This window comes from Pecten maximus, chromosome 4 (genome assembly GCF_902652985.1).
Source record: "Pecten maximus chromosome 4, xPecMax1.1, whole genome shotgun sequence".
NCBI lineage: Eukaryota > Metazoa > Mollusca > Bivalvia > Pectinida > Pectinidae > Pecten > Pecten maximus.
This window is the reverse complement of record NC_047018.1, coordinates 7,217,025-7,232,736: the sequence shown is the minus strand read 5'-3', so window position 1 is coordinate 7,232,736 and position 15,712 is coordinate 7,217,025. Positions and strand designations below refer to the sequence as shown.

At 36.2% G+C, this 15,712-nt stretch overlaps 1 protein-coding gene across 1 annotated transcript in view; it reads left to right on the top strand.

Moving 5' to 3' along the window:
- Positions 1 to 15,712, top strand: part of LOC117325099 (histone deacetylase 3-like) — a 35,254-nt gene that overhangs the window by 12,369 nt on the left and 7,173 nt on the right. Inside the window, exons 2-13 of the mRNA XM_033881045.1 lie at positions 4,914 to 4,996; positions 7,001 to 7,143; positions 9,224 to 9,305; positions 9,681 to 9,737; positions 10,339 to 10,394; positions 10,594 to 10,727; positions 11,143 to 11,223; positions 11,626 to 11,699; positions 13,162 to 13,226; positions 13,816 to 13,964; positions 14,594 to 14,673; positions 15,462 to 15,622. Coding sequence (XP_033736936.1) covers positions 4,914 to 4,996; positions 7,001 to 7,143; positions 9,224 to 9,305; positions 9,681 to 9,737; positions 10,339 to 10,394; positions 10,594 to 10,727; positions 11,143 to 11,223; positions 11,626 to 11,699; positions 13,162 to 13,226; positions 13,816 to 13,964; positions 14,594 to 14,673; positions 15,462 to 15,622 — 1,165 coding nt within the window. The remainder of the gene's footprint in view (positions 1 to 4,913; positions 4,997 to 7,000; positions 7,144 to 9,223; positions 9,306 to 9,680; positions 9,738 to 10,338; positions 10,395 to 10,593; positions 10,728 to 11,142; positions 11,224 to 11,625; positions 11,700 to 13,161; positions 13,227 to 13,815; positions 13,965 to 14,593; positions 14,674 to 15,461; positions 15,623 to 15,712) is intronic.

The window sequence follows — 15,712 nt, the reverse complement described above, 5'->3', positions numbered from 1 at the left end:
AAAATAGCGATAACAAACTTCAATTGTCAAAATACAAGATGGCTGCCTGTCGGGCAGGTTGTTTTCTGACTGGTCTCAAAATCCAATATGCATAACTAGGCACAGAGGGCAACCTACAAATGAAATTTCAGAAAGATCCCTTCAGCAATTTCTGATAAATAGCGACAACAAACTTGAATTGTCAAAATCCAAGATGGCTGCCTGTCGGCCATGTTGTTTTCCTATTGGTCCCAAGATGCAATATGCAGAACTACAGACCAAGGGCAACTTACAAAAACGTTTGAGAAAGATCCCTTCAGTACTTTCTCAGAAATAGCGATAACAAACTTCAATTGTCAAAATCCAAGATGACTGCCAGTCGGCCATGTTGTTTTCCGATTGGTCTCAAAATGTAATATGCATAACTAGGCACCAAGGGGAACCTATATATGAAATTTGAGAAAGATCCCTTCAGTACTTTCTGAGAAATAGCGATAACAAACTTCAATTGTCAAAATCCAGATGGCTGCCTGTCGGCCATGTTGTTTTCCGATAGGTCTCAAAATGCAATATGCATAACTAGGCACCAAGGGGAACCTACATATGAAATTTGAGAAAGATCCCTTCAGTACTTTCTCAGAAATAGCGATAACAAACTTCAATTATCAAAATCCAAGATGGCTGCCTGTCGGCCATGTTGTTTTCCGATTGGTCTCAAAATGCAATATGCATAACTAGGCACCAAGGGGAGCCTACATATGAAATTTGAGAAAGATCCCTTCAGTACTTTCTCAGAAATAGCGATAACAAACTTCAATTATCAAAATCCAAGATGGCTGCCTGTCGGCCATGTTGTTTTCTGATTGGTCTCAAAATGCAATATGCATAACTAGGCACCAAGGGGAATCTACATATGAAATTTGAGAAAGATCCCTTCAGTACTTTCTCAGAAATAGCGATAACAAACTTCAATTATCAAAATCCAAGATGGCTGCCTGTCGGCCATGTTGTTTTCCGATTGGTCTCAAAATGCAATATGCATAACTAGGCACCAAGGGGAGCCTACATATGAAATTTGAGAAAGATCCCTTCAGTACTTTCTCAGAAATAGCGATAACAAACTTCAATTATCAAAATCCAAGATGGCTGCCTGTCGGCCATGTTGTTTTCCGATTGGTCTCAAAATGCAATATGCATAACTAGGCACCAAGGGGAGCCTACATATGAAATTTGAGAAAGATCCCTTCAGTACTTTCTCAGAAATAGCGATAACAAACTTCAATTATCAAAATCCAAGATGGCTGCCTGTCGGCCATGTTGTTTTCTGATTGGTCTCAAAATGCAATATGCATAACTAGGCACCAAGAGAAACATACATATGAAATTTGAGAAAGATCCCTTCAGTACTTTCTCAGAAATAGCGATAACAAACTTCAATTGTCAAAATCCAAGATGGCTGCCTGTCGGCCATGTTGTTTTCCGATTGGTCTCAAAATGCAATATGCATAACTAGACACCAAGGGGAACATACATATGAAATTTGAGAAAAATCCTTTCAGTACTTTCTGAGGATTAGCGATAACAAGAATTGTTTACGGACGGACGGACGGACGGACGACGGACCACGGACGCAGGGCGATTTGAATAGCCCACCATCTGATGATGGTGGGCTAAAAATACTAACCAAAGTTTACAGTAGAAGATTTGGAGACATGACACTACCAATGTCATTCGACGCAGGACGGCATACATCTGACAGTAACGATGGAGTTCGCCTTCTCAAAAAGTATAGAAAATGCAATCCAGACGATGAGGCAGAGATAGGTATTATCATAAAAAGGCCACCCACCCATCACAGCCCTTTTAAGGGCCACGCAGTCTCCTTAAAAAGCACTAGTGTTTACTCGAAAAAAAAATCCCGCAAAATTCATTGCAATAAATACATCGGCATTCTATATTGCGCAGAATACGGACGTTTGTAGTACCACTACTAATAATAGATTACGTAATTATGACTTTCAGCAATGCATTTGGGCACTTTCTAATATAATGCTAATTATAAGGAATCAATCTCAATAGCCTTTGAGGTCATTTTACCTACTATCTTCAATGTTACACAAACATCAAAAACGTCACATAATCTATTCGTAATATATCTTTTTTTTTTTATTTTAACCAACCTTATATCATAGTGATCTGAATAAACAATGCGAATCTTTTAAAAAATGTCTTCATTTTAAATCTGTATTTATACTCAAATAAAATCAATTAAGTGTGTTTTTTTGCCCGAAATGAGCATGGCTGTCGATGGGTAGTACACTAAAACAAACAAATTTCAGATACAAGTGTTTAATCGGTAAAATTTTGAAATTCTTTAAAGTTCTTTGTAATTATCACAATTTTTTATTGCATAGAACATAGTAAGATTGTATAGCTTTACGCCATGTATCATTGTTATCATGTATATATATGTGATCTCTTGTTACACACGTTAGTGTGTCAGAGTGATATCAATAAAACCTTGAAACCTTGTAAACCAGCCTACAAATATCAATCTATACGAGATGAACCCTTGGCTGTAAAATACATCTTAGTGGTAATTCGTTGTAGTTTACAAATCAGACTTGAAAAGGCAAATATTAGATATGTTTATCAATATCATGTGGCTGTAACTACTGCTGCAAAGATACGCTTCCTCCACGATGGCTACGATACGTAGATACTTGTCTCACGGTACGATACGTATCATTTGTAGGGTGCCCCATTAGTTTATCCTGTCGGGGTCTTGAAAGTGTGGAGGGCTCCGGGATTTACGCAGGATAAGCATGATTGGTGTACGCCGTACGATCTGTAGCAAAAATACGCCTTTAATGCAGCAGCGAGAAACATTATTCAGGTTAGGAAATAACCTAGATCTGTGAGTCGTCATCAGCCAATCAAAATACAGGATTCCTGACAGTAGATCGGGAACACTTCGCCTCGACAATTTTGATTCTGAAACGATTTAAAATGAATTTAAACCGCCTGTTTTGAACACGGATCCAGAAAAGTTTCTATATAAATCAAACTTAAATGGGCGATACAAATTACCGCGCAGAAAATCGGAGACGGCCCGAATCATGAGCGTACCGTGATGCGAGATAAAAAATACCGTGAACCGAACCGTGCCATTTAAAATAAGAAAGGTAAGGCAAATATCGGATACGTTTATGAATAGCATGGTTGTTACAGCTTTTTTTTTTATTTTAGGATTTCATTCCATGTAAAGCCCGATTACGCGACATGCAGTGGTGGTCGGCCGCGTTGTCAATCGTACACGTGTGTCGATAACGAGCTGGTCGGCCGTATGCTGCCAGCTAGCCGTCTCGCCGCTGCACAGGTAAATCCTGGCAGCACTCGGGCGTGACGGGAAAATGGCAATTTCCTCGGACCAAAATGGCAATTTACTCGTACAAGAGGCATTTTTTAAGGACAATGTCATTTTCCTGAATAAAAAGCGATTCTTCCGAACTTGATGGCATTATCCTCGCCCCGAAGATAATTTTTCAAGAAAATGTTAATAAATGCCTTTCGGGCGAGGAAAATGCCATTTTTGTATTCCCCAGTGTTGTCTGCCTTCAGGTTGAATGTACTATCTACATGTGGGACCCTCACTTAAAAAAGGATATAGATAAGCTAGAGGTGGTAAAGTGCAGGGGTGCCCGTTCCCTTGCCAACCGATATTGTAACCCATCTAGTATTGGCAACGTTGGAACATCTGACCTGGTGTAGATAGTAGAAAAGACATGAGGCTAACTTTGTTATATAAATCCATCATAAAAAATAGCCATGACCACCAAACATCTGACTCTTGTTTACAGACTTGCAAGGCATAGTCATCAAACTTCTATCCAAACCATCTCGTGTAGGATATCTGTCAGGAAAAAATCCTTCTTTCCCTGGATTATCAAAAATCGGAACACCCTCCCTTCTGAAGTTGTCTCCTCTGACTTCTTACTTTCTTTCAAATCAGCTGTCTGTGCCTATCAATATTAATTCTGTTCCTGCCTTCTTGTACATGGGTTCACAATCACCTGCTTAACATCTTACATGATTGATTTTGTGTCAGCTAAAACAGAAGCGCACAATAAGTATTGCATAGTTGATCATGAGTATATGCTAAACAAGTTGTAAGTTACAATAATATATACATATAGACTTCATATAAGGGAAGATAAGGAGGCACTTATGGTACTGATAAAAATATAGGCCTACTGACCAGTACTATAACGATAGATACGTTATAGGCCTACTGACCAGTACTTTAACGATAGATAATATAAGGTATAGGCCTACTGACCAGTACTATAACGATAGATAAGTTATAGGCCCACTGACCAGTACTTTAACGATAGATAATATAAGTTATAGGCCTACTGACCAGTACTTTAACGATAGATACGTTATAGGCCTACTGACCAGTACTTTAACGATAGATAATGTATAGGCCTACTGACCAGTACTATAACTATATTATAAGTCAGTGTATATAAACTGTGTGAGGACAATGCTAGTATGAATATATCATACTCTGTCTCCTCCATTTTAACTGACAGCTCAATAAAGTATGAACATATATAAACATACCCTGTTGTCTTTGGTCTGACTGACAAGGTATGAAATTATCAGTAAATTTAAAGTGTCAAAATGCTTTTCTTTTACAACAGTAGCTAGGTGATACATGTATTCATTGATTGAACTTAAAACATGCATGAAAGTAGTGGAATTGAACATGTGCCAGAAATGTGCACTATGATCTATGTCTAAACTTTTAACAGGTTAATTATGCTGAGAGAATTTGAACCTAAATGTCAGTTGTGCATTATCATCTCTAAACTTTTCACAGGTTTTGCTTTGAGAACCTATATGTCAGTTTTGTGTATATATTTCTGCAGGCCCTGGCCATCCAATGAAGCCTCATCGTATAGCCCTTACACACTGCTTGGTGTTGCATTATGGCATCTACAAAAAAATGGAGGTGAGTCAGAAATTCAGGTTTTCGATATATATATGATTTTTGTATATTTTAATGATTCTGGGAGCTGGAGTTGTATCAATTATTGGAGCCTGTTTTATGATTTGATTGGATATAGAATCCAGATTTGTACATATACCCGGTATATATAAATAGGTGGTTCAAATAGCGCCGAAAATTATAAAAACTAAAAACAGATGGTTAATTGAATTGGAATCAATTGAATGATGATAACGATGAGTAACTCAGAGTTATATTTTTGTAAAAGATCTATCTCTTTCAAATATTGTAGTTAAATACTTGAACTAGTGCCACAGTAGAGAATAAAGTTATAATATTTGTAACTAGGAATAGATTTGAAATCTGGGCATTCAGTCATAAAATGTGCAACGGTCAATGGGGAGTCGCATCATATCACATACAGGTGGGTCTTCCTGTTTGTGTGAATGGGTATCCGATAAGTATGTCCAGTGCCAAGTCGAGTGAGAAGCACTTCCTTCCTGCGACGGTTTTGCTTTGGAGGCCTTACACCAATATTTGGCTTGATTTGGTATAGTTTATTGTTTGTTTCCAGAGTAGATGGTCCTGTATTGCAGATTGAATTAACGGTTTGATGTCTGTATGAGGCAATGTCACTGTTGTGGGATGCTTGGTTAAGGAATTCTTGGCTGTAGTGTCGGGCCGTCGGCTCTCTCATTTCCTTGGATACTTTTTTGAAATTTGGTGGATCCTGAGGATAAGTGTTTTGGATCAGTATATTTTGAAGTCACAGGATTTCAGACTTCGAAGAACAGACAGTGAATCTGAGCATAGGACTGCTCTTCTGATTTTGGGTTTGTCAATCTGGTCAAGAGCTAAATCAATTTTCAAATGCATCTGCAGAGAAAATTGAAGCATTATCAGCTGGGAGTTGAATGGAAGTGAATGACTCGTTAACAATCTTTCAATCCTTCAGTGTACGGAATGTGTGGCAAAGTGGGTTAGGATTTAGGAAGAGTTTAAATATTTGCTTTGTATTCTTTAGGAAGAGTGGAGAACTTTTCTTGATTATGCAGTGATGAATTAATGTTTGGGGTTTAAGTTGATATTCAGATTGCTCTGCAATCTGAACACCAAATGTTGGAATCAACTTTTCACTTTGAGTGAAATCACCTTCATATTTGGGATGGAGTACTAGATTGAATACAAGATTTGTGGGATCAGGTTTAAGTTGGGCTGCAAATTGTAGTGACAGTTTCTCTAGGGTCTTCAAGGGAGAGTTGTTTGCTTACACTCGGAGACTTTCAGTGGGAATTGTTTTGAAAGCTCCAAGTGCAAGACATAGTCCTTGTTTGTGAGTTTGCAATTGGTCTAATACCTTGAAGTTGGACATGCGTGCTGAGTCTTTGACTACATAGAACCCTAATCCAGTTTTGATCTGATAAGTGACTGATGCAAAAGCAAATTCTCAATCTGCACCCCAATTTGTATGGGAGAGAACTTGCAGAATGCTTAGTGCCTTTAACACTTACCTTTTATGTGTTTTATGTGCAATATTAATTAAATTTTGAGTCAAATATCAGTCCCAGGAATTGAGAATGTTCAACAGTAGGTATTTGACTATCATTTAGATTGAAGGATGGGTCGTTCTGCTTTTTCTGCTTTTGGCAGAAATGCATGCAAACAGTTTTTGATTTTTGAAAACTTGAAATCGTTTTCATCAGCCCACGTCTAAAGTTTATTTAAGCACTGATGTAACAGCTGTTCAGTTGTATGCTTATTTTTGGATCTGTAGAAAATCAGGAAATCGTCTACGAATAATGGTCCTTCAGAAGAGCGCCCCAGACATATTGTTGAATTTTGAACAATGTAACCAACAGAATTTCTCTTTGTGGGACATCCATCTCCTATTCTATTAGATCAGAAAAAGCTGAGCTTATTCAAACTTAAATAAGAGCCAGATATATACCAATATGTTTAACTACTTTGAAAATGAAAAAAATCTCAACCTCTTTTCTATCCTTTCAGATTTACAGACCTTACCGAGCCTCTGGCCATGACATGTGCCGTTTCCATGCAGATGACTACATAGACTTTCTCCAGAGGGTGACACCTCAGAATCACCAACAGTTTACAAAGCAGCTTGGCATGTTCAATGTGGGGGATGATTGGTAATACTGCTACATAGAAAAAATCAGATATTTTAAAGTTTAAGTGTCTAAAATTAAATTTGATTTTCATATTAGCCTTGGCAAAAACATGAAATTTCTAAATCACTTTTTAGGTCACCTGAGACAAAGTCTCAAGTGACCTATTCTAATCCCCTTTTGTCCGTCGTCGTGCGTCGTCCGTCGTGCGTCCATAAACAATTTACATTTTCGACTTCTTCTCCAAAACCCCTAAACCAAATTCAATGAAATTTGGCAGGAAGCTTCTATGGCTAAAAGTCAACCAAAATTGTAAATTATATGGTCCCCACCCCCCAGGGGCCTCAGGGGCGGGGCTAAAAAGGGTCAAATTGACTAAAACTTCAAAAATCTTCTTCTCTACTCTCAGATATGGTGGAATCAAACACTCTTCATAGATGGAAGGGTCTTAAGGTGCTTTACCAAAATTGTAAATTTCATGACCCAGGGGTCTCACGTTTGCCCCTGGGGAGGGGGTAAACTTTACTATAGTTTATATAGGGAAATCACATTTTTGACTTTTATTTGTTTTATTTCTATTGGAATTCATTCTAATTTGGTTAACATTATCAGCATGGGATGACAGTTTGATGGCATGCACATGTTGGCCCTGACTGACCCCCAGGGGCTGATGGGCGGGGCTAAAAAGGGCCAAATTGACTGAAATTTCAAAAATCTTCTTCTCTACTCTCGGATAATATGGAATCAAATACACTGCATAGATGGCAGGGTCTGAAGGTGCTTTACCAAAATTGTGAATTTCATGACCCCGGGGTCTCAAGTTTGCCCCTGGGGAGGGGGTAAACTTTACTATAGTTTATATAGGGAAACAACATTTTTGACTTTTATTTGTTTTATTTCTGTTGGAATTCATTCTAATTTGGTAAACATTGTCAGCATGGGATGACAGTTTGATGGCATGCACATGTTGGCCCTGACTGACCCCCAGGGGCTGATGGGCGGGGCTAGAAAGGGCCAAATTGACTGAAATTTCAAAAATCTTCTTCTCTCAAGACCAAAATAAGTTGGAATCAAATACTCTTTAAAGTTGGAAGGGTCTTAAGATGCTTTACTAAAATTGTGAATTTCATGACCCAGGGGTCTCAAGTTTGCCCCTGGGGAGGGGGTAAACTTTACTATAGTTTATATAGGGAAATCACATTTTTGACTTTTATTTGTTTCATTTCTATTGAAATTCATTCTAATTTGGTAAACATTGTCAGCATGGGATGACAGTTTTATGGCATGCACATGTTTGCCCTGACTGACCCCCAGGGGCTGATGGGCGGGGCTAAAAATGGTCAAATTGGCTGAAATTTCAAAAATCTTCTTCTAAAGACCGAAATAAGGTAGAATCAAATACTCTTCATAGTTGGAAGGGTCTTAAGGTGCTCTACTAAAATTTATTAATTTAATGACCCGAGGGTCATAAGTTTGCCCCTGGAGAGGGGTTAAATTTTACTATAGTTTATATAGGGAAATTACATTTTTGACTGATTTGTTTGATTTCTATTGGAATTCATTCTAACTTGGTTAACATTTTCAGCATGGGATGAAAGTTTGATAATATGCATATGTTGGCCCTGACTGACCCCTGAGGGCTGATGGGCGGGGCCAAAAAGGGTAAATTAAATTAACTGAAATATTTCAAATCTCAGGTGACCGTTAAGGCCCATGGGCCTCTTGTTTTCTTTGTTTTGTTGAAATAACTCAACTTGAATAATGGAAAACCTGGATATTTTGAAATGAGTATATTTACTCCTAAAATTGCATGTGTCACATTACTTGTCGGCATGATGCATATGCAGCTTTAGAGTTTTTGTATACAAAGTGCCATTTACATGTGAAATGAAGTGATAAGTTGTTGTACATGTGTGATGCATTTTCACATGTTCATATACAATGTAAATACTAAGAATGAAAACTTTGGTTGCACAAGACAGATGATTGCTTTAACAGATTTGACTGTAATTTGGCTTGTTTGAGTTTAATGACAATTCATATATATTACATGTACAAATCTATGTTTTGTGATGTTCAACAAGTGCTTTTATTTCCATTACAGCCCTGTGTTTGATGGCCTTTTTGACTTCTGTTCTATGTACACTGGTGCATCTCTGGAAGGTGCTATCAAGCTCAACAACAACGTTAGTATGCAATCCATTCTTCTTTCAAAACATTTTACTTGAGACCCTCTCCTACTCTCCAACTCTCCCAACTTTTGTTGAGAAATTGAGATATCTTTGGTGTGTAAAAACAAAAGATCTTGCCCTTGATTCCTAGTTGAACATTCCAGTTGATATTTTGGCATTTATAGGTAATGTAAATACCAGTCATATTCATTGTTTCCCTCATGGCCGAGCATTTTACTGTTATTTGCTGGTGTTTCTGCTTCATTTCATATGCTTCATTTCATATATTACTAGTTCGATAGATACTTTACAGCCTTGGTTCTATGACAATCTGGCCATTTTACTACTCATGTTTTGTTGGTGTTTCTGTAACATTTGATACATTTTCAGCATTGTGATATTGCTGTAAATTGGTCTGGTGGACTCCATCATGCCAAGAAATTTGAGGTAGGTCTTGAATGTTGATTGTGATGTTTAACAGAACTGAAATTTATATCACTAGATCATCTAGTTTGTCTTTTTCAATTTGGTAGCCTATTCATGCATTTATCATGGTTATACTATATCAGTGATGGGGTGACTAGATTCTCGGCCATTACCTGTTCTATACTTAAGTCGAATGACTGACCTATATAGAGCTCACACTTAGGTTTTTTCCTGTTAGAATACAAACATTTAGTCAGGGTTTTTCCTGTTAGAATACAAACATTTAGTCAGGGTTCTTCATGGAATTTTTATTTGAAAAGTACTCATAAATATTTGATAGCTTTTCAAGAATGATTTTTTATTTGCATATATCAGTTACCATTATGATAATGCATATAGGAAAATTGCAATCTTCTAAGATAGGCCTGTCAGAACTATGTCAATAATGTATACTGGACTGTCTCCTGGAAAAAACTTCCCAGAACTATGTTGATATAAAACCACAACTGTACTGTTATATGGAGAATGTATTGTAAAATTAATTTGGTATAGCTTGTTCAATATTTATGAATAAATACACATTAAAATATAACTAAAGGTTTTATGTTGAACTTGCTTGCAGGCATCTGGATTCTGTTATGTGAATGATATTGTTATATCTATCCTGGAACTTCTCAAGTAAGTAATGCTATCATCAATAAACATGTTGACAATGTTTAATGTCCATAATTGGTATGTAAACTTAACATACATGTACAAATCAGTTCTGTAGTATTTACTTCCTTTTTTTCTGGATTACATATCCTCTTCAGCAGACCCCATACCAATGTGTTGTAATACAAGGAAATGGACATTAATAAGATATTTTGTGTTGCAGGTTTCATCCTCGTGTTCTATATATAGATATAGATATTCACCATGGTGATGGTGTACAGGAAGCATTCTACCTCACAGACAGAGTCATGACTGTGTCCTTCCACAAGTATGGCAACTTCTTCTTCCCAGGCACAGGTAGGTCAGTCTGGTATATTAAAGAGTGTCTTATGAATTCAGTCTTTCCAATGATCATTTGGTATGTACAGATCATTTTTTGTATTACTCATAAAAACAACTTATACAAAATCATTTGAATTGAGTCCTGATCAAATCTCTTTAACATAGCCTAAGAGTGAACAAATAAATATGAAAAGTATCAAGATTACCTATTTTTGGATAATTTGTCATTTAGAAATTAATAATGGATAATTTATCTTGTCCAGAATAACTGTCCGAGAAACTTGTTGACCAGGTGCACAGAAACATACAAAATATAGTTTGTAAGTTTAGTTGCTGTTTACTCATGCATTTATGAGAAATGATCACTGTGATAACATCATATAACTCCAAAACTGTGTCTCCAGTGTAAGCAGAGATGGTAATGTTTCAGGTGATATGTACGAGATAGGAGCAGAGAGTGGTCGTCATTACTCTGTAAATGTTCCTCTCAAAGAAGGCATAGACGATCAAAGTAAGTTCTTGTTTGTCATCTCTATTGTCCTTCTGAGAAATGAAGACAAGCCAATCATGAAACAAGTACCAGAAAACCTGTACATGATTTAGGTTCTAAATATCATACCAGCTCGGGTCAATCTGTAGTAAGGCATGGAAGGTTTACTTTCTGTTTATAAAACATTGTCTCTGATATTGACTTTGGACAAATTATCTGTGCTGACTACTGCATTATGTTAGATTGATTTATAGATGTTTGTGTCGGTCCTCATGTTGTATTTTGTACATTAATACTGTAACAGTAACTTAAGATCACATCAGTCAAGGATGCATTAAAATTTTCAAATAATGTTGTCTTGCAGAAGAAGATTAGATTAAGTTGAATAGCTATTGTTGAATTATAAATATGTTTGTTTTCCAGTGTATATGACAATATTCCAGGGGGTAATGAAATCTGTGATGGAGTTTTACCGACCTACCTGTGTTGTGTTACAGGTAAGTAATTTAATCACGTATGTTGGGGATCTGTCATTCATTACAATTCATAATAGATGTATTATATGCGTTTTTAATTTTTCAAAACAAGTATCATAAATTTGATAAGAAGGGAAACAAATGACAGATTCTATTTATCATATGGCTCATATCTTTTTATGTTCAACCATTTTTGACTGCATTACTTAAAAAAAACAAACAAATAAATGGAATGTTTTCATTATCTCATTTTCATTATCTTCCCACTGCCAAGAAAATCAGGGCTGATTTGGTAGCACAATTTTGGATTATAATGCTGAGCAGCTGTCATTTTTACTTAAGAAATAATTAACGATGATTCGTGTATTGTTGCAGGATATACGAGGACAAGGATATTTTGCAATTAAATTAATAACGAAGGCTGCAGGCCTGAGTTATTAATTAAAATTGCAAAATATCCGAGTCCGAGTTGTATATCCTGCAACAATACACGAGTCAAAGTTGATTATTTCTATTCTACCATGTACTGTTTAGTTCTGAGATTGACCTCTTTCTAATAGAAAAAACAGCAAAGAAACCCTGAGAAAACCTTGTAATTTATTTCTTGAGTATTGCATTATTTGCTGATGAAATATACAGGCAATACAGTACTACGATCAAAAGCATCTATCATATGGCATTGATTTTGAAAATTAGAAAAAAAAAAAAAAAAAAAAGAAAAAAAGGGGGGCCTCCGTAGGATTCGAACTCGCGTCGTGATAAAAATTTATTGAAAGACTAACCCATTAGCCCACTCGGCTATAGTAACCTTTTATGAAACGGGTGAATTTTAGATATATAAAATTGTAACAGCCGTGACTCACGAGCGTGTATTATTGGCACGAGCGTGTATTATTGGAAAATAATACATGGTTTTAAACCAATCAAAACTGGCGTTGCATAGCAAACATGGTAGAATATAAAGTAGTCCATTCCCATGTGTAGAAATACAATTTACTCCGAATCAACCAATCACACACAGATGTGTGTTATAAAGGAAATTTATGTAATAGCTGAATGAACACAGCATTGTTATCATGATAAATACATCATTTTGCCTACTCGTTACAATCTTGGACCCAAATTTTGTTATTTTAATTCTGCAAAATGTACTTGAGTGAACTGAAATTAAATTTATCATCTTTTTAATGAAGTGGCTTGTTTGCTTATTTTTAGTAATATTTCATGAGCCCTCACTCTAGTATTGTCTGATTACTAAGTGATAGTTGGAAAATTTGATATATGGCTTGTCCATAGGTTCCAGCTGACTGAAGTTTTGAAGTAAATTGTGTGAAGCTGGACATAGGCTTAGAACTAAAACGAAAATCTTTGATAATACCCTGGTCCAATAGTTAGGCTGCATGGCTGTAGAAATGACATTTTCCTTTGCACCTCCGTGGTATAAATGGTTTTTGAAGAAAGCTTTTCTTGTGTCATATCGCAGTGTGGGGCTGATTCTCTAGGGAGTGACAGACTTGGCTGTTTTAACCTCAGCATCAAAGGTCACGGGTAAGTGATTTTATCAAATAGTAGTCATTTTGAAAACTTGGTGCAGTACTTTTGTAACTAGATGATTTAATAGAGAAATTAAACATGAAAGGATTTATTTCCATTGTTAGATAATCCTATACATCCATACTAGAAAGTTAAAGGACTGGATTTTTCACTGGGTTTCATTCAGATGAAGCCCTTCGTTGCCTATTAAAGTTGATTGTTTTATACCATATGAAAATCAGTCAACTCTTACTTATTATAAAACTGATTTAAAAAGTAATATAAAAGTTAACGCTACATAGAAGACTTTCTCACTTCTTCCTTGTCCAGTGAAATTTTATTTATTTTCCAGAATGGAATATAAACATGTCGGATATATGACATTTCCTTATTAGTTCTTGGTAAGGTTGTAGTAGTGTAGTGTCATACTAGTATGGCAGGCAGAGGACACATTATGTTCTGGTGGCATTCATAGGGAAATAATGCCAACTTCTACACTGACCTTTCCCATACATCTTATCCTGAAGTATGCCAGTATGGCAACACATTGAAATCATCTTCTAAGTTTCTCAGAAGTGTACATAGTTTGATAATATATTTACAGAGACTGTGTGAAGGTGATTCGTGATTACAATATCCCGATGCTGGTCCTAGGAGGAGGTGGATACACCAAGAGGAATGTAGCCAGATGTTGGACATATGAGACCGCTGTCTTACTAGATGAACAGATCAGCAATGAGATCCCCTATAATGGTCTGTAATATATTGTCTGTGTTAGATTTAATCAGCTGGGAATTATTTCATTTTCCAATTACCATTTCCTGTAACCAAAGTTGTTAAGTTTTAATAGATTTCTATGTGTCGTAAATAATGTAATATGGGCAAGTTTTCTGAACATACATATCTCTTGGAATTAATGGAATATCACAAAACTTGTTACAAGTTCACAGCCGATGATACATAGAGAATCTAAGCTATGGAGGTCATGGTTCAACATCATGTCGACTCATGAGGGCACATAAAGTTTGTTATTTAGAATATTTTTACATCAAATTAAACATTATTTACATGTTCAGTCATTAAGTATTTTGGTTTTGTTCCCTTGTAATCTGCTTGGTTATCAAACTTGATAGGTGGATTAATATTGAGGAGCATCGTATCACTACATTACTTGTAGATCACTCTCTATTACCACCATGTTGAACTCTGTATTTGGTTAGAGTCTGTATTTAGCTCTTCTGGATCTGTTCATTGCTGAGTCAGTTAAAAGTGATTGCTATAGCATCCTGCTCAGCATTCTTTTCAGTACAGTGTATATTTAAATATATAACATAGACTGTCTGTTACTGAAATGTTGCAAATAATTGTTTTTGTCTTTAAAGAGTACCTCGAGTATTTTGCTCCAGACTTTGCACTTCACCCAGACATTTCAACAAAACAAGAAAATCTCAATTCAAAACAGGTAAGTCCTGCCTATTATATTGCATATTACTGTATATTTTTAGAAGTCTCTGTGTGATAACTGAAGTTCACTTGGGCTGATCAAACTCAAACATCATACAGATCTTCCTTATTGAAAGTGCTTGCTTGGGATTGTTTTTCAGGTCCAACGGTCAAAGGTCAAGGTCACTTTTAATAAAAAATTTAAAAAAATGTTTCCATGTTACTATTGTAAGTTCCTTTGGGGCGACGAAACTCAAACTTTCATGCAGATCTTCTTTATTAAAAGTGCTCACTGTGGATTGCTTTTCAGTCCAAAAGTCAAAGGTCAAGGTCACTGTTACTAAAAATAGAAAAAAAATCCATGTGGTAATGAGCCCATCAAACTGTATCGCTGAATTTCGAGTATATTTGAATTATGATGGTCTTTTAACATTATTTCTTGAAGTGAAAAATATCTATTTCTTCGTAATTACCCAACGTGCTACACAGGTGACACATCCACTTCCATGGAATTCTTGTATTGGTAAAAAACAAATGAAGGCATGTTTTTTTTTTCTTTTTTTTTTTCAAACCAGTCACTATCCATTCTGAGAACCAAGTAATTATTTTGTTTGGCCTTAATGAGGGAGAACTTATTTTATTCAATCAGGAAAATTATATGAGATGAGGGCTCTTTTTTTACTTAAAAGCAGATAAGTGTTTATAGCATGGTTGGAAAATGCTTATTCACTTTCCATAACCAAATTTAAAGTGTTTCTAATGAATTAAAAAGCTGGCCTTCATTATGACCCTGTCCTCTTCTTGCAGTACCTCGACCATATTCGCCAAACAGTCCATGAAAATCTGCGGAATCTGAATAATTCTCCAAGTGTCCAGATGCAGGATGTGCCACCAGATCTTCTAAGTCTGGAAAACACAGAGGAACTAGACCCGGACATCAGAAATCATCAGGACGCTGTTGATAAAAGGTTTGACAGATTAACATTTCCCTATGTTTTGGTATATCTGTTGTTAAGGAGACTTTCTTTAGTGTGTGTATGATGAGAGGTGTTACAACT